Raw genomic sequence first — 27,587 nt, 5'->3', positions numbered from 1 at the left:
GTACTACTATCTTATGAGTGAATTCAATATACTGTACCTTAATGTGAAGGTTAAATGCAAGAAGGTTCTGTCCTTGTTGAAAAAAGAAAAGGTTCAAGTTGCCCTATTACAAAAAACTCACCTGAATGATATTGAACGTGCTAAATTACAACGAGACTAGGTGGGCCAGATATTTTTCTCTTCTTTTAAATCTAACAGTAGAGGTGTTGCAATACTACTACATAAGCATTTCCCCTTTAAACTTGAGAGCATGATTAAAGATAAAGAAGGCAGATATGTGATTATTTCTGGCTACCTGTATGAAGAGATGGTAACGATAGGCTCAGTGTATGCCCCTAATTCTTTCCAAAATATTTTTTTTTCTGTCGTTGTTGAGAGATGCGGCATCTCGTCTCAGCCCATTCACAGTCCTGGGTGGAGATTACAACTGTGTCATGAATGCTGACCTTGACCAAAAACCGTCACTGCCTGTCAGAGACGCTAGGATGTATAGAGCCTTAAGCGATTTATGTAACGACCTTAAACTCCTGGATATGTTGAGACTTCTGCATCCTAAGGATAAAGATTTCACTTTTTATTCTGCTTCACACAAGTCTATCTCTGGGATAGACTATTTCTTTGATTCTAGGTTAGATTTGGATAGAACTATATTGTGTGACATTGGATCAATTTCTTTTTTGGACCACGCACATTTAAGTATAAGATTCAAACCCCCCTGTAAATCTTGGAGGCTCAATTGCTCATTATTTAACAGTTCAAATGTTTTAGATTACCTAAAAATGCAGTGGAACTACTTTCTAGAAACTAAGTCACCAGGTGTTTGCCCTTTAATCCTATGGGAAACAGACAAAGCTTTTATGAGAGGTGCCATCATTTCTTATGCTTCATTGAGGAAGGAGACCATTAGAAAACAGATGGAACTTGAGTCTAAACTGGCAGATTTAGAATCCAGGTTTAAAAGTTCATTAGACAAGTGCTTGTATAGGGAAAAGTAGACGATAAGATCAGCTCTCGACCAACTTTATATGCAAAAAGCTGAATCCTCTTTTAAAAGCTGAATCCTCTTTTTGCCAGGTTGAGAAATAAACCGGGAAGACTGCTGGCAAGACTGGTTAAAGGCAGACTGTCAGCGAATGTAATATCCTCATTAAAAGACAACAGTGGTAAAACACATTTTTTGACCAAGTCGATAATCTCATGACAGAATATTACTCCCAACTTTACTCCTCTGATATCTCGTCATCTGGAAAAGTCATGGAAACTTTCCTATAGTGTTTAAACCTCCCTAGATTAAGTGAGGAGCATAGGGAAGTTTTATCAAGTAATATTACGAAGGAGGAGGTCCTGAAGGCAATTGGTTCGTTGAAAAACGGTAAAGCTCTAGGAACGGATGGTTTCGGTCCAGATTTTTATAAAAAATGTGGACATTTATTTAGTGATCAACTACTTAATGCTTACTCTTCATCGTTTGAAAAGGGAATGCTACCTCAATCATCAGGCAAATATATTTCTTATTCTTAAAAAGAATAAACCTCCAAACGAGTGCTCAGCGTATCGTCCTATTTCATTCATTAACACTGACAGCAAGATTCTTTCAAAGGTACTAGCTAGATTCTAGCTGCTAGAAGATTGGAGGCATTTTTGCCTTATTTAATTAAGGTTGACCAATCAGGATTCATTCGTTTACCAACATGTGGCATCTTCTCGGTATCATTCAATATTGCAATCAGACCCAACAAAGAGCCCTTGTGGCTTCACTTGTTGCAGAGAAGGCGTTTGATCACGTAGAATGGACATACTTATTCGAGGTGTTGCGGCATTTTGGGCTGGGAGACAAATTTGTGAAATGGATTCAGATACTTTATAAATCACCACAAGCCTCTGTTCTGACGAGTGGTATGCTTTCTCCTGCCTTTAGTCTTCGAGGAACCTGGCAGTTGTCCCATCACCATTACTCTTTGCCTTGGTTCTTGAACCAATAGCAAAGGCCATTCAAAGTCACACTATCGAAATTAATGGGATGAGACATGATTGCTTTATACACGGATGATATCTTGTTGTTTTTGACTGAGCCCGAAAAGTTGGTGCCAGCTGTAATTAAAATAATAGACATTTTCAGTTCCTTCTCAGGTTATAAAATAAACTTTAGTAAATCCGAGGCGATGGCACTTGGAGCATTTGGTGACAAAGGCTATGCCCGTGTTTCCATTTAAATGGTCGGTTGACGGTTTCGGATATTTGGGAACTAATGTTTCTACAAAGTTAAAGAGGCTTTAAATACCTTCATCTTAATTGAACCCCTGTTGTTAAAAAATTTCAAGAAGACTTTGTCAGGTGGATGGACCTGCCTATATCATGGTTGGGTCTGATAGGTTCATTAAAATGAACATTCTTCCCAGACTACTGTACCCATTACAAATGACTCTGCTTTACATTTGCAAGAACATGATTAGCAATTTGGAAAGAAGTTTTTCGAGGTTCATCTGGCATAAGAAGAAACCTAGGTTATAAATATCCAAACTACAGTTACCAGATAATGTAGGTGCTCTGGTCCTCCCTAACATTCATCTCTATAACCAGTCTTGCCATGCTAGAATTCTCCGCAAGTGGTGTCAGGTTGGGCATTCTCTTTCTGATGTTGATTTGTTTTTTTACCCTACCATACTCTCCACTTAGCTTACTTACTGGGGATCTAAGCAACACTATGATAAATATGAAATGTAACCCCTTTCTCCAGGGCACATTTAAGGTATGACATGATATCTGTAAATTTTAGGGTGGTAACAGCTCCACAGTTTTACTGACGCCTCTCATAAGGATCCAGGAATTTGTTCCAGAGGTAAAAGACTGTATATTCCATCATTGGTATAAAAAAAGAATCAAGTTTCTACTTCACTTGTTTAATGGTGACATGCTTTTATTCTTTCAGCAGCTGCAAGATAAATGTTATATTCCAAAACAGCATTTTTGTGGTTACCTACAAATTAGGCATTTTATATTAACTAAGATCCCCCACCCCTCTCCTAGTTTGTCAAAATCACCACTGGTTGAGTTATTGACTCAAGATAATTAGAAAAATAATTTCAGCCTTTTTATTTCTTAAACACACCATTCCCACTACTCCAGCCTTTAGGGGTGAATGGTAGAAAGACTTTGGTAGTACCCCCGAGAACGAAGACTGGGAGAAAGCCTTCAAACATACTGGTAGTATATTCATCTGCATTGAAGCAAGGGAAATGCAGTTTAAAATTGTTCATCATCTCCATTGCACCTATTATATCCTTAATAAAATAAACCCGCAAAGATTATCAGTCTGTTCAAAGTGCAAGAGTGGCAATGGTACACATAGTCATATGTTATGGTCATGTCCATCAATCTCACAATTTTGGAGCAAGGTCCAAAGGAAATTAGAAACCATATTTGGTTATGCTGCTGTGGGTAAAGACCCATGGATTTTTATTTTAGGACTGGTACATAATCCGACATTCGCACCGGGGGTATAAATCTTGTACGGAAACTGCTTTTTATTGGCCGAAGATGTATTTTACTTAATTGGATTAAGGATAAACCACCATCAATTCGCATGTGGTATCAGGAGATTTTCAAGATGCTTCCATTCTTCACTTAAAGGGAATGTAGATGCGTTTAGACATACCTGGTCTCCATTCATGGCCACCCTCTTAGATTCAATTAAAGAAACTTTAGAGCTTGGTCAATCAGACATTTCTTGGAAAATGTAATAACTTTGTTTCATATTATAATACTGCTACTTTGTATGTGCACTATCCTGGGTGGGTGAATTTTTTTTATGGCTCTGTACTTTAATAGTTTTGTCCTATGTTTTTTTTTTTCCCCTTTTCTTTCTTTGAATATTGTCTGTCTTTATTGTTCAAAATCAATAAACATTAAAAAAAGGTAATTTCCAGGCCTGGAACAGTCACAGATGTGCAATAAATTGATAAAAGTCATGAAAATCTCTATAGTGAATGTAATTTGCTGTGCATGGAGATTTGGTAACCCCAGCTGTTTTTAGTAGTAGTATTTTCTTTTTGTAGGCACACATAAGTTTAATTGTATTATCAAATAAGTACAATGCATAATATGTGTATTCTCTTAATTCTAAGGATTGGTGGACTACTTGGCAAGGAATTCCTCCCCAACAATCTCAATAAAATGATTTTAAAACATTTATGCAATAATCATTAGTGACTAGAAAAGTTATGAAAAGTAATTGTTCAAAAAGCGTGGAAGCTTTATTTCTAAGGCCACAACTATATAGTAGTGATGCATAAAGAAATAAAAAATATTCTATTGCATTGAAATCACTCCGAGACTGCTGGCTATGGTCATCTACACGATGCAGTTGAATACTGTTGGCACTTTTTTTGTTGTGCTTAATCCCATTCTATACACAGTTCAGTAAAATGCAGGAGTGAAAACAGCATTCTACAACCAAACTAACTCCAAAAGGAGGCAAGATAGTAATCTGAGGGTAGCCAGTTTCTCCACAGAACCCACATCAGGTGAGGTGATGAACTGTTTTGAGGGAGGACTAAATTCACAGTCCTTTGATCATGGTTATAAAAGGGACCTCCAATGTTACCTTAAACCGATCGGAGGAAGAGTTGTCACTTCCAATGTGGAATCTAGGAGAAATTCCATAGATTAATGATCACCAGGATTGTTTTGGGAAGCAATTGAGGTGACAGGAAAAAGTCTTGCCTGTGAGGCGCACTTTTTAAACATGGGAGACAGGAGAAAGAAGGAAACATTTCCTGTGTGTAATCTAGGAAAAATTCACTAAATTAGAATGATTACAAAGCTGATTCTTGCAAAGAAAAATAGTTAAGGTTGTAATAAAAAAGTCTGTGGGAGAGATGCATTCTTATAAGAAGAGACGACTTCTTACATGTAGTCTAGGAATAAATCACTAGATTAGAATGATTACAGTATCTGTATTTTTCCATAAAAGAAAAATAGCTACGGTAATAATGAAAAGGGCTCGCCTGTGGGGGAGCCATTTTGTCACAGAAGAGATTAAAATACTTGAAATAACTGTTTCATCTTTGTAGAAAAGCAGTTGAATCTAGATAGAGGATTCACCCAGAGCGGTATTAAACTGCTATTTAACACCCCAGGTAGAAGTTTTTTTACTGAACGCAAAACAACCTTCTATGAGGTTAAAAAGGAAAGCCTTACAAAGACCTTTCATGTTGTAACCAGCCCGAATGGGGAGTATACAAAATTTTGTGTAACAAAGCACTCGTTTCAGCGCTACTCATCAGTGATGAGAACCTAGTTCCCTTTCACAGAAAGCACCTGGGAAGACCGGGAGGAAACGTCTAGATTAAAATCTAGCGAAAGTATTTGGGGAAGACCAACCTGCCACTTGTCAGATGTCCGATAAAGATAAGCTTTTTGCTCATGCCCAAGAGGAAGCCATGCCTCTTGTGGAGTGGGCTTTAAAGGAATAGTTCACCCAAAAATGAAATGTCTCTCATCATTTACTCACCCTCATGCAATAAAGGAATACAGGCTTGCTAATATAACCAGTTCTGTTGTATTTTGCAAGGTATTCCAACCGATTTCTAATAATCACAGATACAGTAAATGATCATGTTTAATATTTCCTGCATAGTCAGCACAGCCATACAATTTCTGATTGGTCAGTTACGTTGTGGCAGTGTGTAAATGCAGAAGACATGCCCATCTCTGTGATTTCTGCAGACATCGCTTAGGTAAACATTTGATGACTACAGTAATAATTACCATAGAGACATATGTCCGGAAAACTAATCCCATCTGAATAGGGCTTAACTCTCTCCTGAAAAGTCCCTTTTCTGTATATCCTTTTAACACTTCCATGGTCTTAACAACGAGTTTTATGACTCAGCCCATAGACATCCAGTGTTTTTTGGGAAGCCCCGTCCTTTCCCCATGTTTTGTGGAATATCTCTGCCTCTGAATGGACTACAAACGTGACCAAATGTGAAAGCTCAAAACCTCAGGTTTACAATGCTGTCTCACATTTTATTATCATCTATACAGGAACATATTCAAATAATGATTGGTTTTTAATATTTTTTTGCTGAATTGCATATTTATTTATTTTTCTGAACATTTGAGACATTACAGTGGATTATTTACCCAGACCAGCTGAGAGACAAGTAAAAATAGACTCATTTTGTAGAAAACAACCTAAGGTAAGAGCTGATGTAGAGTTTGTGGTTATTTAGGGCTCACAGAATCAGTGATCAGAGCAGACATGAGCTTTTTTGTTTTCACAATTTCACTATGAAATTCTTTGATTAAATGATAAATGTTTATTAAAATTTTTACAAAATAATATAATAATTAATCACTTTAATTTACACTTATTCTAAAAAAATTTAAACAGGTGTTTATTTGTTTACTATATCTCAGTTGAACATGTCGAACATTTAATAAACATAATGAACACTGCATTAACAGTTAAATAACTTTTGAACAAATTAATATCAATAATCTTATGTTTGTGTCTGTTGTCAGTGACTGTGGGTGTCTGTGATGTATTTATGTGTTGTGTGTGTGTGGAGGGTTGCGTGTGCGTGAAATTATGAGTATGAGAGTGTACTTAGAGTAACATTTTGAACTTCACTCATTTTACTGTGGGGCTTTCTAAAAATGACTGGATGCCTATGGGCAAAGTCACAAACCACACTGGGGCGCCCTCTGCTTTTCAGATCTGTATATTGCGATAGAAGGGGATTAAGAAAAAAATAATATTTTTCTAGTGTTTGCTGCCATCTAGTGGAATGATTTAAGACCAAAATTAGGGGCCGTTTACATGACAACGTTTCAACTAAAAACGGAAATCTTTATGCGCTTTGGCTGTTCGTTTACACGACAACGGCGTTTTGGGGCCTGAAAACGCAAACCTTTGAAAACGGGTTTCTAAGTGCAAGTTTTTGAAAACGATGCCGTTATTGTCTCCGTGTAAACATACAAAAACTTGAATTTGTGAAAACGATGATGTCATGCGCACGCGTATTACGTGTTCAGTCTATAGGCATGCGAGCGAGTACTTCAAAACAACGCACGAGACATTCAAAACTACAATGGCGGACTACAGGACTGTGTTTGTGCTGCTCAAGATTTTGAGTTTATTGACGCTTCTCGAGTAAAGTGTAGATTTACTGCATCACTACTACGACCAGCGATCGCCATCTTCATTGTTTGTATTCACTGCTCTGTGAAAGAATGCTTATGTGCACGGGCGTGTAGTGTTTCTTTACAAAGTGACATCGCCAACTACTGGCCTGGCATGCATAATACAGCGTTTTTAGTCATTTTCGTGGATCCATATGAACGGGGATCGTTTTGACAACGTTGTCGTCTGTACGCGAAACTTTTCAAAAATGCATAGGAGAAACTAGTACATCGTTGTTGCGTAAACGTACCCTTAGTGAGAGAGAAAAACATTTGAAATGTAAAAAAATTACATTAACAGGTTCAACTCTGTGGAGGATGCCATGAAGTTTCAGGACGAAAACTTAAGTTAAGCTGATGTAAATCATTGTTAAAAATGTGAAAGTGTCAAATTGACCCATAAGACCAAGGAAGGGTTAAATTACCATGATAACTATAGTTTTTCCACAAAATGCCATATTTACTATTTTGTGCTTAAGTAGAAGCTGTATCGGCAATGAAGCATAAACAGACAGCTGCACCTGCTTGCACAGAGCCTACACCCAAGCGGTGTCTTGTTGGCGAAACGTCCAAAGGACCCTCTGCCCCGTCCCCCTGGTCAACATTTTTTACCCTATTTAAAGGAGATCCAATATGAACCTATTGTAATTTTACAGTAGTAATAAATGCTGCAACATCACCCAATCATCCAAGGGTAATGAGGAGGTGGATAATATGGCCAATCAGGCTCTTACACATTTAATAATTGACATCAGTGCACCATTAAGTAAATAAGAAGTCAAATGATTAATTAAAAAGGCTGTTAAGGGGATGTGGCAAGAGAGGTTGGACAAGGAAAAGGACAACATCTATTCAATATTCAAAGACAAGTTGATTATGAGAGGAGTAATTATGACAATAGAAGGGATGACACAGCAATATTTTGACTACAGACTGGACACTCAGCACTCAATCATTCACTATGCATTGTAGGGAAACATGAATCTGGTAACTGTAATAAATGTGGTCTTCCTGAGACTGTTGAGCATGTGCCGCTATATTGCAATGCAGATGACAGAGAAAGACTCCAGCTCAAAGAAGAATTCAAATCTGTCTCAGCATTACAGAACATACTGAATGATTCTTCAAAACATGTTCTTATCTAAAGGTAATATAGATCTCTATAATAGAATTTAGTCTTTAGTTTTTAATTATTTTTTTCCCTTCTACATCAACGCCTCACACGTTGTCCTAACCAGACGCGACGCGATAAGATTCCGGTGACACGCAATCTGTCTGTCCACACCAGGCGCGATGCGACACAACGATATTCATACACAAGAATAATTTACAATAAAATGTAGAAAACAGAGCAATCACAGATGGAACAGTATATTTATTGAACGCAACGCAATTTTCTCACATAAGCGCCGTAACGCTTTCTGCGGCAAGCTCAGAGGGGAAAAATGCACAATCACACATACACAGGGCAAAGTTACGTTATGAATCGCATCCTAATTCAGTCTTTTACTGTTGTTTACGTTCACGTGGTACTCCTGTTATTTAGCTGATCTCCGCCTGACGGAAGCAGAATGTGTGTGTGTGTGTGTGTGTGTGTGTGACAGAGCTCCGACTGAAGAGAACGAGACCTCAAGCACAACATTTGGTAGGTGTGTGACACCCACAGCCAAAATCAAGTTGTTCTGAACCGGATAGTGAGATGCCTGCTGTAATATACTGTTAAAAGAATAATTTTAGACTCAGGGGTGTAGCAGTCATTTCAAAAGTGAGGGAGACAGAACGATTAGTGCAAGATTAACATAAATATATAAGGTATATTTTTAAGGCTCTCAGTCGATTACATTTTTTTATTGAATTAATTACATTGACCAGTGAATTTTAACTTTTGCATTTACACATTTAGACATTTGCTGTATGAAAGACACAGCTTAAACACATTTGCCCTGTGAAAAAGTGTGGGGGACGAACTTTGGTTTTATTAAAAGTGAGGGGGACATGTCCCCCTCATCCCCCGCGTTTTGTACGCCCCTGTTTAGACCCATTTGTTGACTGCTGCCTGGCGCGACGTCGCAGAAATAGAAAACCCTGCCGCTCATGTGTCGCGGCTGGTTAGGAAAAAACTCTGATTAACATGGAAAAGATGCCTTTTATCGCGTGTCGCGACGTCATGTAGCACACGGTGTCAGACTCCATCCCAGCAGGTGGCGGAAATGCACCAAAAGCTGGTTTGCCAACCGGCAGAAACATCAAAGAAGAAAGAGGAATGACGTTGAAATAACACGGACTGATGGCTTCAACAGGAGCTTATACTATCAATTAACAATCTCGGAGCTCACGGTAGGTCTGTCTTTACTCTGTAGGATTGTAAGTTATCGTTAAAAATCAATTCGTCTATTCAATAATTGAATGTATTTTACTTCCGGAAGCAGACTGTTGCGCTGCATTACAGTTCATCAACCTTTGTTACTGCAAACAGAAAGCCGGTCTGTTTTTATTATATGTGCATGTGTTATAAATGTTCTTGAGTATATTCCTGTGCTCATTATTTTACAAGACTCACACAAACACACTCAGTTCAGTGAATAATGTAGAAGCTGTAAACACATTCTTGTGCAGATGCCTCATATTTGATCATTTACCTGGTGTTTTAATATGTAAATCACTGTGCCTGATATATATATATATATACTGGCGGCCAAAAGTTTGAAATAATGTACAGATTTTGCTGTTTTGGATGGAAATTTGTACTTTATCTCATCAAAGTGGCATTCAACTGATCACAAAGTATAGTCAAGACATTACTGATGTAAAAAACAGTACCATCACTATTTGAAAAAAGTCATTTTTGATCAAATCTAGACAGGCCCCATTTCCAGCAGCCATCACTCCAACACCTTATCCTTGAGTAATCATGCTAAATTGTTAATTTGGTACTAGAAAATCACTTGCCATTATATCAAACACCGCTGAAAGCTTTATTAAATTAAGTTTAACATTGTCTTTGTGTTTGTTTTTGAGTTGCCACAGTATGCAATAGACTGGCATGTCTTAAGGTCAGTTTTAGGTCAAAAATGTCGGTCAATCATTGTTTTGAGGAATGAAGGCTATACAATGCTTGAAATTGCCAAAAAACTGAAGATTTCTTACAAAGGTGTACACTACAGTCTTCAAAGACAAAGGACAACTGGCTCTAACAAGGACAGAAAGAGATGTGGAAGACCAGATGTACAAATAAACAAGAGGATAAGTACATCAGAGTCTCTAGTTTGAGAAATAGACACCTCACATGTCCTCAGCTGACAGCTTCATTGAATTCTACCCGCTCAACACCAGTTTCATGTACAACAGTAAAGAGAAGACTCAGGGGTGCAGGCCTTATGGGAAGAATTGCAAAGAAAAAGACACTTTTGAAACAGAAAAGCAAAAAGAAAAGGTTAGAGTGGGCAAAGAAACAGACATTGGACAACAGATAATTGGACAAGAGTGTTATGGATCTTAACCCCATTGAGCTTTTGTGGGATCAGCTAGACTGTAAGGTGCGTGAGAAGTGCCCGACAAGACAGCCACATCTATGTCAAGTGCTACAGGAAGTGTGGGGTGAAAAGTCACCAGAGTGTCTGGACAAACTGACAGCTAGAATGCCAAGGATCTGCAAAGCTGTCATTGCTGCACGTGGAGGATTTTTTGATGAGAACTCTTTGAAGTAGTTTAAGAAGTTCTGAACATTATTTTCAAATTGTAACAGTAATTTTTCACATTATTAATGTCCTGACTATACATTGTGATCAGTTGAATGCCACTTTGATGAACTGAAGTACCAATATCTTTCCATAAGAGCAAAATCTGTACATTATTCCAAACTTTTGGCCACCAGTATGTGTCATGACTGTTTGATAGTTTATAGGAAACAGGTAGACAAGTATCTATATCCACAGTAAAACAAGTCCTATATCGACATAACCTGAAAGGCTGCTCAGCAAGGAAGAAACCACTGCTCCAAAACTGCCATAAATAAGCCAGACTACAGTTTGCAAGTGCACATGGGGACAAAGATCTTATTTTTTGGTGAAATGTCCTCTGCTCTGATGAAACAAATATGTAATGTTTGGCTATAATGACCATTGTTGTGTTTGGAGGAAAAAGGGTGAGGCTTGCAAGCCGAAGGACACCATCCCAACCGTGAAGCATGGGCAGGGCTCAATGCTAAGTATTTTTTGAAGTAGACTGTTTTGAATATTCATCTTCACCCTGCAGCTGAACAGCTCTGATAATAATAGCCTAATAGCCATAGTGATTTTGCTTCTTTTCATATCAAACGCCATTATAATGTCGAATTAATGATTACATTTTGAAGCTAACCTAATTAAATCTATACTTACATTTTGGATATTGAGCAGCTCGTGATTTCCAGACATGTGTATAACTGGGGTTTAACAAAGTTTATTATGTTTCATTTGGCGCTTCATCTCTAAAGGTGAATTAATGAGAGAAAATTAGTTTTTTGTTTTTTTACAGTGGGAATAAAACTTGAGCTCTGTGCCTTATTGAGAGCGCATGTACATTAATCAGTCTACGCTGCACATATGATGAGACATATGCACGGAGAGACGTGGATTTTCAGTCCTGTAGAAAGAAACTGTTGATTTCTTGTGTTCCAATGTGTGGATTACTAATTTTCACCAACATGTAAAAACGAAAAATGTGGGGATTTCGCGCACTGTGAACACGGAATGTGCAGGGATACTTAAAATGTTGCGCAAGATGTGCAATTTCGCTACGAAATTCATTAAGTGGGTTTTTTTTTTCTTCTATTTTCTACACATTGGTAATAGCTGCTGCTAAGACACTTGGAAAAGAGCGAGGACAGTGCTAGGAGAGTGCGCTCGGTGTCTGCCCGCGACTGTGCCTTGGCGCGTCCAGTATATTATGCGCTCGCGTAGCTAAATTCTTCGGTTAGAATACTTGGTTCTAGCAACTGGCCAGAATCTCTCTTACACTGGACCCGGGCCATCGGGCAGTCCTTATTGTCGAGCCCTGATGGGGTGGCAGCATCATGTTGTGGGGGTGATTTGCTGCAGGAGGGACTGGTGCACTTCACAAAATAGATGGCATCATGAGGAAGGAAAATTCTGTGGATATATTGAAGCAACATCTCGAGACATCAGCCAGGAAGTAAAGCTCGGTTAAAAATGGGTCTTCCAAATGGAAAATACCGCAAGCATACCTCTAAAGTTGTGGCAAAATAGCGTAAGGACAACAAAGTCAAGGTATTGGAGTGGCCATCACAAAGCCCTGACCTCAATCCGATCTGGCAGAAGTAAAAAAGTGTGTATGAGCAAGAAAGACTACAAACATGACTCAGTTACACCAGTTCTGTCTGGAGGAATGGGCCAAAATTCCAGCAACTTATTGTGAGAATCTTGTGGAAGGCTACCCAAAACGTTTGACCCAAGTTAAACAATTTAAAGGCAATGCTACCAAATACTAACAAAGTTTATGTAACCTTCTGACCCACTGGGAATGTAATGAAAGAAAGAAAAGCTGAAATAAATCATTCTCTCTACTATTATTCTGACATTTCACATTCTTAAAGTACTGATCCTAACTGACCTAAGACAGGGAATGTTTTCTACGATTAAATGTCAGGAATTGTGAAAAACGGAGTTTAAATGTATTTGGCTAAAGTGTTTGTAAACTTCTGACTTCAACTGTATATCACTGTACCTTATCTACCTTACCTGTAAATTATCTAGACATTAATCCAGGCATTATAAAAAGAGAAGTTGGGTTTGGGAGTCCATTTGGAATATACTTGTAGCAAAATACATATTCAAATATCCACCTTTTCCTGAATGCGGAAGTGTTCCACAATTCAGCTTTTTTCAGTTTCCGGTCTCCAGTGTTTTGACGTGTTTTCATTCACATTGGCGTATATTCTTAGCGGGTACTGTGATATTAAGTATTACTTTTGTAAAAATAGTCAAAAAATATGTGGCTGTAAAGTGCTGATTCTTCACATAGTCGAGATGACTGATTTATTGACAGAGCCTCATCTGAGTGTGTAGATGACAATGCGATGGTCTGAGGTTAGTTACGTTGATATCATGAACTACTTTGAGTATTTATCACAGCCAACAACTGCACAAGTTGAGCCCGAAATTTATTTTCACTCCAAAAAAATGTAAAATTGTTGTTGTTCTCCATCTGGATCACTTGTTTCGCAAGATTTTACACTGTCTCTCTAGACCAGCAACATAAAAGAGGCAATTAGAATCATCATGGTGCCGCCCAGTGGTTGCTCAGGAAAACTTTGGACAAAAGACACAGGACGTACATTTATTCATCAGTGCTCTTAACTAATTTCACTCGCATAAAAAGCCAGATTCTATATTCCTCAAAATGCATCTAAACATAGAAAGAACATAATGAAATAGTTTTGCCAAATTAGCCAAATAAAATCTTTAACTGCGTTCAAGATATTAATCTCTGATGGTTGAATGATGAAGTGTATTGACAATGGGGAAACTAGTAGAACAGCAACAGCACCACCTGCCGTGCAGAGGTGAAATAGTTTTCCCATTTAATTTCTTTCAGTCTCTGTCTGAATAGATCTTTCATCCGAAGTTCAACTCGCAAAAACAGCACTATTTTGATGTGAATAGGACCAAAGTATACTTCACCAGTCCGCATTCTGGATCGGTCCGTGCGCAGTATGTGTGACGCAAATGCCGTCTCGGCACAGTCTGTGCAGACTGACCTTGCGCATGGCCCAGGGTTTCTCGAAACACTGAAGGCCTGACTACCCTTCGGTTATCCACATTGCTAATCACTCCGCGTACAGTATGTGCAATGCTAATTTTTTCATCAGCACGTGGTCCTTGTCTGTGCGCATCATCGGCGCATGTGCCGGCCACTGATTGTACTAAAAGAGTATTACAAAGCAGCTGTAATGGGCATGTGTTGAACGTGTTCGTATTTGCTCGCGGTCAGAAGAGTATACTCAGAAAGGCAATGTGGTCGGCTGGGCGCAATCCGATCCGGAACGCAGAAAAAGGAAATATTTATTTATTCGTGATTCGTAATTTCTTCAAGAAGCGATTAATGAGGGGCTTTCAAATATGTTGTGAAATGCAAGTATAAAAATACAGTAAATCAGTGAAGGATAAAAATAAGTAAATGTGATTATAAATACAGAAATGCAAAGAAACTCATAGGTGTTAATTCATAACATTTTTATTTTTATTTTGGCAGGTCTGATCTTCACTACCACACAGTGATTCTGAATCCACATTTAGAGAAATTCACCAGTAAATGCTCTGAATAATCCTGTCATCTTTGAATCAAAGACACATTTCCAGAAGAGCAGCACAAACTTCAAGTGTGTCAACAATTTCTGACATACTACAGCAAAGATGGACTTTATTAAAGAGGAGAGAGAGGACACGGGTTATCCAGAAATATACATAGTGAAAATTGAAGATACTGAGGAACAAACAGGTTAGTGTCTATTCTTGACTCTTCATTAATAACCACGGATGTGTTATGAGTGTCTCTGACCCTGTTTACACCTGGAATAAAGCTGCGTTCAGGTGTTCTGATCACAAGTGGTCAGCGCTAAATAAAATTGCAAAATGGTTCCAAAATGTTCTGTAATTGCATCACAAAAACCTTATACAGAGCAGTGACGACTACACGTGAAGCGCGTCTTAAAGGGATAGTTCACTCAATTTAAATTCTCCCATCATTTACTCACCCTTATGCCATCCCAGATGTGTATGACTTTTTCTTCTGCTGAACACAATTGAAGATTTTTAGAAGAATACAGTGCATTCATAAAGTATACAAACAATTGAAATTTTTTTTTTTTCGTATTTTATGTTTCAGCCTTATGCTAAAATGCTTTAAAAAAACATTTCACATCAATCTACACTCCGTACCTCATAATGACAAAGCGAAAACCAGATTTTTTTTTATACATTTATTAAAAAAAGAAAAAACTGAAATATCACATTGACTTTGTTTAATTACTTGGGGGGGGTTAGAGTGCATTTTTATTGTATACAGTCTTCTTATTTTGTGCATACTATGTATTGTATATTATTAGGTGTATATCGTGTTGTGTAACAGATGTGTAAACTGTGTTGTGTGTAAATCAGATGTTTATTGTAATTGTCATACTGCTGTGTTGCATGGAACCACACTCAACACTTTCACCCACTGCTGCACTTGTGTAGATGGTTGAGTGACAATAAAGAGATTTGATTTGACATGCATACTCAGACCCTTTGCTATGACACTTGAAATTGAGCTCAGGTGCATCTCATTTCTCTGGATCATCTGTGAGATGTTTCTACACTTTGAGTGGAATCCATCTGTGGAAAATTAAATTGATTGGTCATGATTTGGAAATGCACACATCTGTCTTAATAAGGTCTCACAGCTGATAATGCATATCGGAGCAAAAACCAAGCCATGAGATCAAAGGAACTGCCTGCAGAGCTCAGAGACAGGATTGTGTCGAGGCACAGATCTGGTGAAGGCTAAAACATTTTTTTGTCTGCATTGAAGGTTCCTAAGAGCACAGTGGCCTCCATATTTCTTAAATGGAAGAAGTTTGGAACAACCAGGACTCCTTCCTAGAGCTGACTGCCCAGCCAAACAGAGCAATTGAGGAGAAGTGCCTTGGTAAGAGAGGTGACCAAGAACCTGATGGTCACACTGGTTGAGCTCCAGAGATCATGTGTGGAGATGGGAGAAACTTGCAGAAGGACAACCATCACTGCAACACTCCACCGATCTGGGCTTTATGGCAGAGTGACCAGACGGAAGCCTCTTCTCAGTGCAAGACACATGAAAGCCCACTTGCAATTTGCAAAAAAGCACACAAGACTCTCAGACTGTGAGAAACAAGATTCTCTGGTCTGATGAAATGAAGATTGAACTGTTTGGCCTCAATTCCAAGCATCATGTTTGGAGGAAACCATGCACCGCTCTTCACCTGCGCAATACCATCCCAACAGTGAAGCATGGTGGTGGTAGCATCATGCTGTGGGGGTGTTTTTTCAGCAGCAGGGACTGGGGACTGGTCAGGGTTGAAGGAAAGCTGAATGCAGCAAAATACAGAGATATCCTTAATTAAAACCTGGTCTAAAGCACTCAGGACCTCAGACTGGACTGAAGGTTCACCTTCCAACAGGACAGTGACCCTAAGCATACAGCCAAGACAACACAAGAGTGGCGTAGGGACAACTCTGTGAATGTCCTTGAGTGGCCCAGCCAGAGCCTGGAGCCAATCGAACATCTTTGAAGAGACCTGAAAATGGCTGTCCACCGATGGTCCCTATCCAACCTGACAGAGCTGGAGAGGATCTGCAGAGAAGAATGGCAAAAAATCCCCAAATCCAGGTTGCAAAGCTTGTTGCATCATACCCAAAAAGACTTGAGGCTGTAATCACTGCTTCAACTAAGTACTGAGTTAAGGGTCTTTTTATTATGTCAGTGTGATTGTGGTGAGTAGGGCGGGGCCGAGCAGCGTCTGAGCAGGGTGGGGCTGGGAAGATAAGTGGTGAATGAGTTTCACCTGTGTCACACCAGTCTTGCATTCCAGTGAGGGGCGCTGGGAGTATTTGAGGAGAGGAGACGGCAGCAGACGGAGAGGGAGAGACCCACGTAGCCGCTGTGTGTGCGTCTGTGTTTTGTGTTTTAAGTTGAGTTTTTCAATGTTGACTTTTTTGCTGGTTCAAGCCTCCTCCTTGCCCATCCTTTACCTGGTGCCGAAACCCAGGAAGGGGGAGGGTCGGAAAGCCCTCGCCGCTGTTGGAGGGTCGCGACGGCAAGGAGGTTTGCCAGGAGGCGGAGGAGCCCGCTGCCGTCTGCCAGGAGGCGATGTCCAGTGCCATCGCCTGGTGTCGCCACTGCTTGGATTGGTGAGGACCAGGCGACAGTGAGCCAGTTTTTTTTTTCTCTCTGTCTCTCCCGCTTGTTCTTTCTCTCTCCCCTCTCCCTCCCCTCCCCTCTCTCTGTTTCCCAGGAGGCGGGAAAGACCGTGCCGGAGGAAGGACGGCCGAAAGGGCAAAACCTCCCCTCCAGGAAGGAGGGGGTTGGGGGGAATTCAGGCTGGAGGTCTCCCTGGCCTGAATCTGGCGATAGAGGAGTGCGACGAGGGCGTGGCTGGGCCGTAATGACGCACGCCTGGCGCTGAGTTGACTAATCGGCAGGAAAGAGAGAGGAGGAGTGGCAGGGACACCAGTCCGAGAGAGAGAGATGCATGTGTTGTGTGTGCGCGTGTCTTCGTTTAAGTTGGAAAGCAGTTTATGTAATGTTTAGGTTTCCTTGTGCCGTTTAAAGTTTATGTTGATTGTTCAGCCGGTTCCCGCCTCCTTGCCCATCCTGTGAATACATTGCAGTGATATTTCAGTTTTTCTTTTTAATAAATTTGCAAAGTTATCAAATATGGTTTTGCTTTGTCATTATGGGGTATGGAGTTAGATGTGGAAAAAAGATAATTTAAAGCATTTTAGCTTAAGGCTGCAACATAAAATGTGAAAAATAAATAAAATGAAGGGGTCTGAATACTTTTTGAATGCACTGTATCTCAGCTCTGTAGGTCCATATAATGCAAGCGAATGGTGATCAGACCTTTTGTAGCTCCAAAAATCTAAATGACTTGAATAGTTAAATCCATATCTTCAGAAGTTCAGGTCCTTTTTCAAGTCTAAATCTCAACTGTCTCTTTTACATCTGAAAGTCACATGTAGTGCCTGTTTAGTTTCACTTTTACATCTGAAAGTTAAAGTGTAGATTTAGTGTAAAAAAAAAAAAGACTTGATCTGCTTTGCACCCACACCTATTATGTCACTTCTGAAGAAATGGATTTAAACAATAGAGTCATTTGGATTACTTTTGTTTCTGTTAGGTACAAAGGTCTGATCACCATTCATTTGCATTGTGAGGACCTACAGAGCTGAGATATTCCTCTAAAAATCTTCGTTTGTGTTCTGCAGAAGAAAGAAAGTCATACACATCTGTGATGGCATGAGGGTGAGTAAATGATGAGAGAATATTCATTTTTGAGTGAACTATCGCTTTAACCATAAAAAGGGCAAGAACATAATGATACAGAAAATTAATTTATTGCTGTTTTCCAACACAAGGTCTCAAATAATAAATTTCTGTTTTTCTCCCAAATATCCCTTTCATTTTTCATCTTGTAAAAATCATGATCAGAAAGATACCATTTGCCTCGATGCTTCTCAATGCTTAATCGCTGTGCAATAGATAGCATACAATGTGTACAGTATATTACTAATAAATGTTATTTGTAAAGCACTTTTTTTTTTTTTAACGGTTTAAAAAGTATTTTAGACATACAGAAAAAAATGGCAGTGCTTGTGCAAAATAAATACGTAAATAAATAGACTGCAAATGAATAGCCTAATCAATTTTTTATGTAATACATGTTAATAAGTGAAGAAAAAAAGCATAGTTTTACCTTGTTGGTGTAGATAGTTTATTTTTTAGGAAGGTAGGCCTGTTTAGAATCAAACTCTATTACAAAAGCAAATACTGAATCGAATACAAAACGTAACTTTTGCAGGGCAGTATTATTGAATGTTATTTGCTTATTTTTCTATTATTTATTGTTAATATTATTGCAATGCACCTTGATACTGTTTTGTTTTTTTGTTTTTTTTGATCATTATAACTTTCAGTCTTTTTTGTCCTTGGGAGGTAATTCAGTAGGTAGACAGCAGCCAGTAACACTAAAAACAATTAATGTCGAACATTACAAACATTATCTTATGAGCTATTTATAAAAGTAGGCCTAACTGCCAGAATAAAATCAATAAAATTGTCCGTCATGCAAATCTCATACAGGGACCAGGAAGCTACTCGCCATCTGCACAGGCGATGAAATTAACTTAATTTACTGGCTATTTTACAGTTATTTACCTTATAAACTACAGTAAGGGTTAACAATGCATCTAACAGAGAATTTTGAGCCAGTACAGAGCCTGTTTAGTGTAGCTTTAAACATGTCTATGTTAAGACAGCTTAACCCTGTGAAGCCTGACATATGAAAGATTTGTAAGAAAATTCAATTTTTTTTGACATGAACCATTATCTTGATTTTGACTCAACATAAAAAGACAGAAACACATCCAAAGGAATACCAGTAGCAATTTTTAGAGTTGAGGTGTAGTCTCCCACTTCATGGAACCGTATTCACAGACGGATCAAAAACCGATAACGGTGTATCGGCAGCAGCAGTGATAGGAGATCAGCACTACGGCATTCTAATCCCGGGTCAAAGCTCCAGAATGGAATTTCTTAATCGCCACAGACTCCAAATCTTGCCTCCAAACGCTTGAATCCGTAAAGACTGTTCACCCCACAACTGTAAACATTTGAACCAAAGTAGCTCTTTAAAGAAAAAAAACTTCAATATCCTCTTCTGCTTGGTCCCGGGACATATTGGCCTGGCTGGCAATGAGAGAGTGGACATGGCCGCTAAGGAGGCCCTCAACCTGGAAATCTATTAATATCAAATGCCTCACTCATACTTTAGATCATTAATAAGCACATATTTCTCTAAGGGCTGCCCCCTGATTGTAGACCAAACATTAGTTGATGAGAAGTTTTAATTGGTCGGTTGGTCGCAGGAAACCGACGAACCGTATTACGGTATTACCACTGGTTGGACGGTAATTTTCATTAAGAAGAGTTAGGGTTAAGCCTACACAAAGCAAGACACCTTGATTTCAAACTTTATCTTTTATTTATTTTAACTAAAAGTTCAAATGAAACTGGAAAAAAAAAGTGCATTTACATGTGCGTGTTCCACATGCACGCCTCCTTATCAGCGCGTCATATATGCGCATAGACGCTTTTCTGTCATCTGTTCTTAATAATATAATAAAGTGTGTTTCTTCAAGGATGTGTCTGTGTCTCTACGGGCAAATTATTTGTAATATTAATTTGATAATAATAATAATTTAATACATTTAATGGGAAAACAAGCCAAATATCGTCTTGACACGTTCAAAGGCATCAGCTATTGGTGATCACTCTGACCATCGTCGATCCCGGAGATCATCGTCTGTGGGAACAACACTAATGTGCATTTCTCTCTATAAATTAACAAAATGTTCAGACAGTCTCCTTGCTGGTTTTTCCGACACTTTCAGAATCATTACCGCTTTTGCCAGTGTCGCTGCGGCTCGCTTCGTGCGTGCGCTTGTATATTTTAAAGGCTCATTATTACGGTTTAGTATTTCTCTGTAATGTAGAACAGTGTTAGCAATGTTTCTTATAACATTCTCAGCCCTGGAACTCAAACCATTTTCTGATGCTTCCAATATATATCTCTATTTAAGTAATTAAATTAATATAATAAACGTATACGTGTGACTAATGACTTAAATTGACGCCTACTAGTCGACTAGGAAAATCTTTGGTGGGGGCAGCCCTAATATCTCTAACAAGTGGCAGACGGAATGGGATGAATGCAACAATAAGATATATAAAATAAACCCCAGTATAAGAAGTTTCTTTTCAAACTTCAAGTCTAGGCATGATCAAGGCGTGTTCACTAGGTGCCGTCTGGGGCATTCAAGACTCGCGCACAGGTTTTTGTTGATTGGTGAAGATCCTCCATTATGCCTTCCCTATCAAACCCTTTTGACTATCAAACACATCCTACTGAACTGTAACACCTTTGAAACTATCAGACAATGATTTGATTCAGAGACATACTTATTTAGAAAGGTATCACCTGAATGTATTTTAGAATTTTTGTCTTGCATTAATCTCAAATGTCTTATAGCTTTGTAAATTATATATATTTATTGTTTACCCTGTGCTTGCCATGTGAATATTCTTGTTTCTGACATGGCATTAATAGTTAATAAACAAACAAACAATCAGTTCAGCACATCAAATACAATATGCATAAAATGTATATTTTTTTCAATGAACAATTTGAAATTGATCTTTATTATGACAGAGCAGGCTGCATATATGAAAATACACAAATATTACTTCACACTTTAAAATATATCTTATAAAAAATGTCTTTTATTTTTATTTTTTTTATAGTGGGCATGCATGGGATGTAATGGTCATTGAGAGGTATACCTCAAAAGCCTATTGTATCATATTTGATGCATGTCATTTCAGCATGCTTTTTCAATAAAATTATATACAACATTTTAACCAAGCACAAGTTGATTATATTCAGCAAATACTCATTTTAAATTATAAGAAACAATATAATCACTACTGTCACTTTTATTAATATAAGCTGTCATTTATCCCAACATGTGTAATTTTTTGCAGAAGTCTGCCGCCATTTTAAATGGAACGAAATAAACAATGAAACCACTTTTTTTCACAGATAACGCTAGATGGTGCCATAAGCATGTGAAACGTTTTTTCAGCTTCAGCAGATAGTAAGACAGGAGCCGTCAAACGTTGTTTATCATATTTGAGGCATACGGCGTTATATGGTTAACATTATTAAGTCTCAATCACCAAAGGTAAGGGTGCCATCCCATAAAGTCTACATCCTGTAGTCTTGTTTAGGATTTGAATAGTAGTAAGTATAAATTACCTTAATGTACTTTTATTCACATTCTTCTTTGCCATAGGCAAAGCAGTAAAAACCGCTTTGGGCAGCTGCAGCCCCAGTCCGAAAGTTCATCTTTCCCAGGTAGACTATTTGTGCTCGGGCAGGTTAACATGTTGTTCCATAGCAGCTTTAGGCTGGTGACAGTAAGCCAGAGGCAAATACTGTGTGTAAAACTACAGCTGGTGTCCTCAAAGCTTGTGACTATTAAAAACTATTTCTTTAGTTTTATATGTCTTTGTTAAAGCAGCTGTTTAACACACAGTATTAGCTGTTATTATCAACATTACTCTGAACAGTACCAGATATGTACTGTTTAGATATGTAATCCTTAAAACAAAGAGTAATACTGTATATACACATACTCAGAATTTGCAAACCTTAAGTCACAAGCTTGACATTTGTTTTTTGCAAAACTCTAAAGACATGATGACATAAACCTTGCAAACTTTGCCAAATCTAGCAACTTTTTTATTATAAGCACATATTTTAGCACATTTAAAGCCTGTTCAACCTAAACTAAGTTAAAAACACCAGACAAATCAATAATAAGCTGTAAAACTCTCAATTGTACACAATGTGTGTTGAATTATGGGAAGGTGAAAGGGACAAAATAAAAAATACACCATATTAAAAGCACACATTTTTCGATCTTTGAGAAGCATATCCAAGGCTGACACAAAAGTTAGTAGGATTTTTAGTTTCAGTAATATTTAAAGGTTTATTATATAAACGACACCTCACAAATGTAACATTTAAACTTTTTAAGTGTATAATACGTTGATGTCATTAAAACATGGCCATATGTATAGACCTTATTCACAGCAGCGCCATCTTTGATTTTTTTTTTTACTTTTTGACTTTACATTTAGTCATTTATCAGATTGTTTTGGATAAAAGCACTTACAGATGACGAGCATAAGCAATTTGTCATAGAAAAGTCAACAATATCTGCAGTATCGCAATGCCAAGTTTTCACAGTGGTTGGAGTAGTATAGAAGCTAGCGCAGAGGAAAGAAATAGACATGGATTTGTTTTAATGGTTAAATAGTAAGTGCATTTAGTGTGGATTGGTTAAGTGCTCCTGGAACAAATGTGTTTTCAGCTCTTGAGTGCTGAGATGGTATCAGCAGATCATGTGGAGGTTGGAAGCTCATTCCACCACAGAGAAACCGAGAGAGTGAGTGATCGTGAAATAGACTTTGTGCCTCTTTGCTATGGGACTACCAGGCGCTGCTCGTTCATTGACCGCAGAGAGTGAGTTGGGGCATAGACCTGTAGGAGTGAATTAAAGTAAGAGGGTGCTGTTCCATTGGCTGTCCTGAAGGCCAGAGTCAAAGCCTTGAATTTGATGCGGGCAGCTACTGACAGCCAGTGGAGTGAAATCAAGAGTGGGATGACATGAGCCCTCTTTGGCTGATTGAAGACCAGACATGCTGCAGTGTTCTAGACCATCTGCAGTGGCTTAATTGTGCTAGCTTGCAGACCGGCCAACAAGGCATTACAGTAGTCCAGTTTTGAAATGACCAGAGCTTTGAACTAAATAAAGTGAAGCTTTCAAGCAGAATATAGAGTTAACGTAAACAAAACGTACCATCCTCCATCGTGGACTCCAGCAACGCAGAGTCCAGGGCACTCTTCCTCCCATTGCTCGCCGGTCTATTGCCATAGCGTCCATTTGGTCGAACCACTTCCACTTTCTTCTGTTTGAACCACTCCGGCTGTTGTGGTCCTTGATGGTTCTGTAGTCACTTAAGTTTTTTTAAATTTTCCCTACACTGTTGTTAGGTCCGGTGGTAGCCATGTGCAGCCAACAGCCGAGACACTTCCTGAAAGACTTTTTCGTTTCGCGTCGTTTCGTTCATCGCTAACGAGAGCAACGTCTGCACCTCATTTATTGACCACGGCGTGGTTTTGCGCACAGCCATTTCTTTTTACAATTCGAAAGTTGCGTGAACAAATGATATTGCTGTCGCTGTTGCTAACTTTAAAACTGATGTCCCGTGTCGCAAATTCAGTGACTCTGGTAGTGACGATTCTCTCTGACCAATCAGTGATCTGCAGGGTTTTGACATCACATTTAGTATCAGCTCGGCTCGCTTGGAACCTCGACCGAGGTGGTACTAAAAAAAGTATCAGGTACCAGGTACTATCCACAGTGGAAAACCCCCAAAAAGCGAGCAGAGTTGAGTTGAGCTGTACTGTGCAGTGGAAAGCCCCATAATAGTCAAGGATTTACCTTCATAGTCACTGATGTGTAATACAATCTCCCGGCTAACAACAGCTACTAAGTCCTGTATCACAGCAAAAACACAGCAAGCAAACTACAGGTGTTGTTTTCCTCTGACAGACCAAAGTGCTTGTCCTTGGGGGGGAACGTCCTTGATAGGAATGACAATGAGGCTGTGAGGGATAGATGTAAAGTCTCTTCAGTGGGCTGTACTGCAGTTTTTGGATTGTTCTGCTGACAAAACATTGAAAAATATATTTCTAGGAACATTAAGTAGACAAAAAAAAAAACTCCAGGCAGCACGAGTTGTGGAAAATTAGATGGGATCATTTAGCTTATTACAGCTTTATACAGAACGTGCCATTAAAGAGAGCCTCGATTTTATTTACTTTACAAATCAAAGATGGCGCTACTGTGAATAGGGTCTATTCACTGTGGTCTGGGCTGAGCCCCAAATATCTACTGACCCTAGAACCGCCCTTCCACCAAAGCAGTTTATTTTCCTGACAAGGTTTTTTAAAGATACAGTATGTACTTTGTATTTTCTATTATGCTCAATTTACTATCCAGATATGTACCTAGATATTTCACATGATCCAAATTCAGCAGGATGCTTATTTATTTATTACTAATATTTATGAATATTTATTTTATTACTGGAGTTACTATGACTTCATGTCTTTTCTTGCTGATCATGAGTTCTTTTGGTTTTTATTTAAATTCAACTCCTATGCACTGTCAGTGGAGCATTTCAGGAAAACTTCTGCTCAGTTCATACATAGATCTATATTTTGAAGTTTTTTTTCCATTGTTTTTTGCGCAGGAAGCCCACCAAGAACATCAGCATATTTAAAAAGATTAAAATTAAGGTTACAGATACTGAGAAAATAATATTGGTGATTGGACACAACCATGAGGGACCCATGTATTAACAAGACCTTCGTCTGACATATCGCTGGACTAATTTTCTTTTCATTTTATATTTGTTGTCCTTAATTATTGACCATTTAAGATTTTTCTTTTAGGCCTGATGGAGGTAAAAACGGAAAGTCAAGAACTAAATGAAGTGGAGGAGGAACAATGGTATCAGAATCCTCATAAATTCATAACTGAAGTAAAATATTTGAGTTGCTCACAGACTGAAAATAATTCTTCACAACAAACTGAAAGGACAGAAGCCACAGATTGTTTCACCTGCCCTTATTGTGAAAAGAGTTTCACACGTAGATCAACCCTAAAGGAACACATAAGAATACACACTGGAGAGAATCCTTTCACTTGTGCTCAGTGTGGAAATAGTTTCAGACAAAAAGGACAACTTACCAGTCACATGAGAATTCACTCTGAAGAGAAGCCTTACACATGCTCTCAGTGTGGAAAGAGTTTCTCACGGAAAGACAACCTTAAAAGGCACATGATCGTTCACACTAGAGAGATGCTTTTCACATGCAATCTGTGTGGACAGAGATTAAAATATTTAAAAGGACAATGTCATTTTCACTCTCTGCACCCTGGAGCAAACATATTAAACTGTGATCAGTGCGATAAAAGTTTGATCTCGGAATCAGACCTGCAAATTCACAAGAAGCCCCATTTGTGCTCTTTCTGTGGAAAGAGGTTTTCATGCCTGAACTGTTTCGAGGAACACCAGGAAATTCATACATTTGGGAAAACGTATGCATGCCCTGAGTGCGGTGATGTGTTCAGAGGAGCCGGCAACTTGAAATTACACCAGAGAGTTCATGTTAAAGAAACAAATTAAAAGTGTTTATAATGTGTGTAGAGTTTCAATCTTTACAGTCTTCAAGTGGGAAGTTTCACCACATCGTGCAGCCAACTGAAAAAAAGCATTGTGGAAAAATGTCACTGTGAGCTGCTCTTCAGGTTCATCTTCAGGTCCAATGCTTTGTATAGTGTGAATTTCAGGTAAACCTAAAGATGAGTGAAATTGTGAGAGTTTGAAAAAGAGTTTTTAGGAATGCCTTTCTGTTATGATGGGTAGTAGCAGTGATAGAAATGTCAATTATTGTAATGTCTCAGTTTAATTTGTTACATTTTGTTCACTGTTGAAAGGTGCTGATGCATTGAGGATTTGAGAATGGAACAGACTTTCTTGCATTAAAATCATGTATATAGAGGCTTAACCATTCAGCTACACTTACTGTGTAAATTAAAAATTATGCAAAAATATGTACTGTATAATGAAGTTTATTCTGGTTATTCCAGTATTCCTATTAAATTTATGCTTTGTTAAAAAAAAGTCTAACTTGGGCATGGACCGCCACAATTTAAAAAAGAGAGCTAACTGTTTTTAGCTAACTTTTGAAGGCTTCTCCTTTCTGGAACTAACAGGCAGAAACCGAAACTGTGTGTGTGTGTTTCTTAAACTGTGTAGCAACAAATGTGTAGCATACAAAATTACAAGTTAAAGGTTGTTATCATAAAAAAATTAGAACAACACTTTCATTATAAATGGGATATTTGTTGCAATCTTTAGAGCATTAGAATCATAAAAGTATGTTAAAAGTTATCCTACTAAAACCTTAGAACACCAGGCTTCTATAGGCTTCTTTCTGCCCTGCTGTAATCTCCATGCATGGCTTTCCTACCTCCACAATCTCTCAGCTGGATCAGAACTGGTCTTGCACACCAGACTCATCACAGTTCCACAGGTACAAAGGAACATCTATTATGCCCTGTTGCTCCAAGAGGGCCTCAAAGTGGTCAAAACATTTGCCCACCACTTCAGGATTGAGGTCTGCAGCTGAAAGAGGTTCTGGTTTTCGAATATTAAAATCAGGATTACGACAGATAATTTTCACACCAGTAATATCCGACTTTGCCTTTGGCCTCTGAGAAACCATGAATTTGATTAACCTTTGCATATAGTCATCTACCTGGCACTGCACAATTTTTTTTTGTTGCAGGAAATACTGTTTGTCACAAGCTCTCTTTCTGCCTCTTCAGGGCTCACAGGCTCTCTGCCAGAGGCATGGTAGAAGCCAGTAATTTTGCCAACGATTCGTATTTGTAGGGTGACCCTAGGGATGTTCCAAGCTCTTGACAGAAATCGAACATTTGGGGTTTGCCTTCATTTTACCAGTTTGTTGTACTCCACTGAGTGCTCATTTCATTCTCTCTTCACTCCACTGATTAAATCTTTTTATTTCTTTCTTTTCATACTTCTTGGCATTATGTCTGGGGAAAAAATGAGTATGGTGTTGTAAACATGAATGATTTTGTATTTAGTAATATAAAATATTAAGATGAGCAGTAACAAAATACATGAAAAGCCTATTTGGAAAGTGGCCCATTTTATCTACCACCTTCAGGTAAAATGGGCCACCACATGAAATTGCATTTTCCTTATAAATGAATTTTATTTAATAAAATACAATTTCATAAAACATACCTAAACACTTAAAATGAAACAGTTAATATGTCTTGTAACTTGAGTATTATCTACTTTCAGAGCTTATTACTTGAGAGTAATGGTTGATTTGTCGCACCCCTTATGCGGTTTTTGAAGACCGTCTCCCTTAT

At 38.5% G+C, this 27,587-nt stretch overlaps 1 protein-coding gene across 6 annotated transcripts in view; it reads left to right on the top strand.

Moving 5' to 3' along the window:
• Positions 1-27,333, top strand: part of LOC127440895 (gastrula zinc finger protein XlCGF7.1-like) — a 40,624-nt gene extending 13,291 nt beyond the window's left edge. Inside the window, exons 1-4 of one of the 6 annotated variants that reach the window (XR_007897218.1) lie at positions 9,262-9,525; positions 14,440-14,685; positions 18,104-18,228; positions 25,070-27,333. Coding sequence is in view for 3 of the 6 variants with exons in the window: in XM_051697985.1 (XP_051553945.1) it covers positions 14,601-14,685; positions 25,070-25,806 (822 nt within the window). In the remaining 3 variants the exon portion in view is untranslated. The other 5 variants (XR_007897220.1, XR_007897219.1, XM_051697984.1 and 2 more) reach the window with 5 other exon arrangements.
• Positions 27,334-27,587: the final 254 nt, after the last annotated feature.

Source organism: Myxocyprinus asiaticus, chromosome 5 (assembly GCF_019703515.2).
Source record: "Myxocyprinus asiaticus isolate MX2 ecotype Aquarium Trade chromosome 5, UBuf_Myxa_2, whole genome shotgun sequence".
In the NCBI taxonomy this organism is placed as follows: Eukaryota; Metazoa; Chordata; class Actinopteri; order Cypriniformes; family Catostomidae; genus Myxocyprinus; species Myxocyprinus asiaticus.
This window is presented reverse-complemented; position numbering and strand designations above follow the sequence as displayed.